Source organism: Canis lupus, chromosome 34 (genome assembly GCF_011100685.1).
Source record: "Canis lupus familiaris isolate Mischka breed German Shepherd chromosome 34, alternate assembly UU_Cfam_GSD_1.0, whole genome shotgun sequence".
Lineage (NCBI taxonomy): Eukaryota > Metazoa > Chordata > Mammalia > Carnivora > Canidae > Canis > Canis lupus.
Window position 1 is genome coordinate 25,287,448 of NC_049255.1, and position 3,255 is coordinate 25,290,702.

Consider the following 3,255-nt stretch of genomic DNA (forward strand, 5'->3'; position numbering starts at 1 on the left):
TAAGAGGACACAGGGGATGGCTTTATATTTTTCTTAAGGAACCTAGTGCACCAGTTTTCCAGTAATGTAAGCCATATTAATTTGTAAGGGATAATCATTGCGACTGTTGGACAGCTGACTTCCCGGTGTGCTATGCAAAGAAGGGGACAAAAATGAATAATATAAGCAAGAAAGCTGAGAATATTCAAAAGAGCAAACAGTTTTAAGTTCTCTTAGCTGCTATAGAGGCACTTATGTGGAAACAGCTGACCTGCTAATTAGAAAACGTCTTTGCCTATTCATTAAATTAATTATCTCAAGGAATTCTGCTAGGCAATACTTTGTCTAGTTCTAATTATTGTGTGCCCTTGAAAGCAATAAACTCTACTTTTACAATAAAATTTTATAATTGAGACATAGACGTGGCTTCTTCAGACACTTCCTGTAATTAGAGTGGGGTAGCAATGAGGGGTTACACTTTGGTTTTTATTAAAAAGGCTTATTCACCTCTTCATAGGGAGATTATAATGAACTATTAAATAATGTATGTTTAGATCTGAGAACTCCTTGGAGATCAATATTGTTCAAATATGAGGTTTTTAAGTTTATCTTTTTGGATTACTTTGGATGTTATTTTTTTAAGAATGAACATCATATTATGATGAAAGACAGTGATAAAACTTTTCTGTCATAAACTGACATTAAATTCAAATAAGAATAAGGTGAGTTGTTATTCATGCAGTCAGTTTGCCGTTTTCCCCCCCACTTTGTCCTGCAGAGCTTTTTCTAATCTTAATCAGAACCCTGTTAAGAAGTGTAATGTAAAAGAACACACATTGGATACTCAGTGGTCTGTACATGAGAGCAACTATATGAAAGGTGAAGTGACCTAAAATGATGAGCTGATGCTGTTGAGGAGAACTTGGCTGGATCTTGACCAATGCTTGGATTGGGCCATACACTTCAGTCTTAGGAGTGTGTGCTTTGGAGGCCAGTGCCTGGCTTCAAAGCTTCCATCCAGCATGATGATCTGGACATTCTCCAGCTGGGTGACCTTGGACAAGTTACTTAAAGCCCTCTATTTCTGTATCCTTATCTGTAAATGAGGCAAACAGTAGCTCCCACCTCCAAGGGCTGTTGTGAGCATTAAATGAGTTATTCCATGGAAAGTACTTTTCCATAGTAAGGACTTTATTCACTTATTCATGCAACCAGTCATTACTTATTCATTCATCCATGCATCCATTCATTTCTACTGTCCATTATATACTCACTATATGCTGGGCCCTGCTGCAGATGCTGGGGTTAGGGGTATAGCAGTCAGGTGAAATAAATGAGTAAACAAAGTTCAGGTACTAATAAGTGTTAAAAAGTAGATAGGAAACTGGGTTATGGGGAGAGAGGTCAGTGTTAACTAGGGTGGGTAGGAGCTTTTGAGGAGGTGGTGTTCTAGCCGAGGCCTAAGTGATGAGATAAATGTCAGCTCTGTTTAAAATAAGGTTTTCCTTTGTGTTGGTGGTTCTCTTCATATTCTCACTTTAATATATCTTTTTTTAAAAATTATTTTAAAGATTTTTATTTATTAGAGAACAAGAGAGTGCATCCGTGAGCAGGTGGGGAGCAGAAGGAAAGGGAAAAGCAGACCCCCTGCTGAGCAGGGAGCCCAATGCAGGGCTTGACTCCAGGACCCTGGGATCATGACCTGAGCCAAAGGCAAATGCTTAACTGACAGAGTCACCCAGGAACCTTAAAATCTCTTCAGATCAATATAAAATCCTTTGTAGCAGGACACAACTAGGAGATCTTGAGCCCCTCTCCCAGTAGCACATGACTGTGTTCAGACAAGTCATCGTCAGTATCTTGGCAGTACTTCATCTTGTCAGTACCCAGATCTGGCCACCCATGGGTCTCTTTCCCTTGTTCTGCCTGAGTTCCTGGAAGAGCCTGACTCTGTTGTTCCCAACTAATAGAAAGTACAGGATTGGATTGAGGCAGCTGCTCATGCTTACCAGAGGCCTCCATATCTTATAGGCCAAGCTGACCACTATCAAGAGCTGGCAGTCCTGTGAAGGTAGGAAGCGGAGCATGAGGTAGAAGGAGCGTGTGATGTGAAAGGGCACAAAGCAGAGGGTGAAGAGGCCGCACACCAACAAGATGGTTCGGATGGACTTGGCCCGGGTTACATTGCCTGTCTTCATGAGGGCCTCTCCTGGCTTGATGAGGCTCCTCACCATCAGCGAGTAGCACACCAGGATGACCAAGGAGGGAAAGACGAAGCCAGACAACGTCAGAACCACACCATAGGCAAAAAACTGATCAAAGTTCTCTGGGCCGGTCATGTCATAGCAGATCATCTGGCCGTCAATGTATTCTGTGTGGGAGAAGAACAGTGTGGGCAGTAGCTGGAGGACCACCAGGGCCCAAGTGGTGGCCGTACCCAGGAGGGCGTGCCGGCGGGTCCGGTAGGGTAGTGAACGCAGGGGGTGGCACACGCCCAGGAAGCGGTGCACAGAGATACAGGTCAGTAGCAGGATGCTGCCGTAGAGGTTGGTGTAGAACAGGAAGCGCACCAGCCTGCACAGCAGCTCCCCGAAGGGCCACCTGTCACCCAGGGAGTAGGTGGTGATGAGGAAGGGCAGCGTCAGCACATAAAGCAGGTCAGCTACCATCAGGTTCACCAGGTAGATGGTGGCACAGCTCCAGCGCTTGGTTTGGCGCCAGGAGAGCCACAAGACCATGCCATTCAGAGGCATCCCTAGCATGAGGATGATACTGTAGGTCAGGGAGAGGTAGATTTGCTTGTAGTCCTCTGAGAACTTGCAGACTGTCTGTTCCCTTGAGGCATTAGTATCCAGCATCTCCATCTCCTGGGAGGCTCCCTCTGGGAGCACAGTAGCTCCTGCTTGTGCTCCTCCTGGGAAAAAAAACCAAAATGGGCGGCATGGCATCATGTTGGCTAGGTGTTGGTTAGCCTCTCCCTTGATCTGGCATTCAAGTCTGGGTTCCCAAAATCTGGTTAGAGTCTTTGAGATAGGCCAGCTCCAGGAGAAAACACACACACACACACATACACACAATAAAAAATAACCCAAGGGCACAGGAGTCTTTAGAAGCAGGGCTTGTAGACTTACCAGGTTCAAAGGGCTGGCCTTACACTGTCTTATATGCTCTCTGCTCTAGGCTAGGTGTCCTAGGAAGCTCAAGTGCAGGTGCAGTTCAAGTGCAGCAGCACCTTCTGGTGCAGGAAGGTGCTGCTGTAATTTAAACAGGACATAT

The 3,255-nt window shown here is 45.2% G+C and overlaps 1 protein-coding gene across 1 annotated transcript; it reads right to left on the reverse strand.

Annotated features, from left to right (window-relative positions):
* Positions 1-1,722: 1,722 nt before the first annotated feature.
* Positions 1,723-2,985, reverse strand: LOC488130 (P2Y purinoceptor 3-like). Its single transcript, XM_038583730.1, is given in 3 exon segments — positions 1,723-1,941; positions 1,943-2,250; positions 2,253-2,985. Coding segments are annotated over 3 exon segments (1,077 nt in total). The 5' UTR covers positions 2,931-2,985; the 3' UTR covers positions 1,723-1,850.
* Positions 2,986-3,255: the final 270 nt, after the last annotated feature.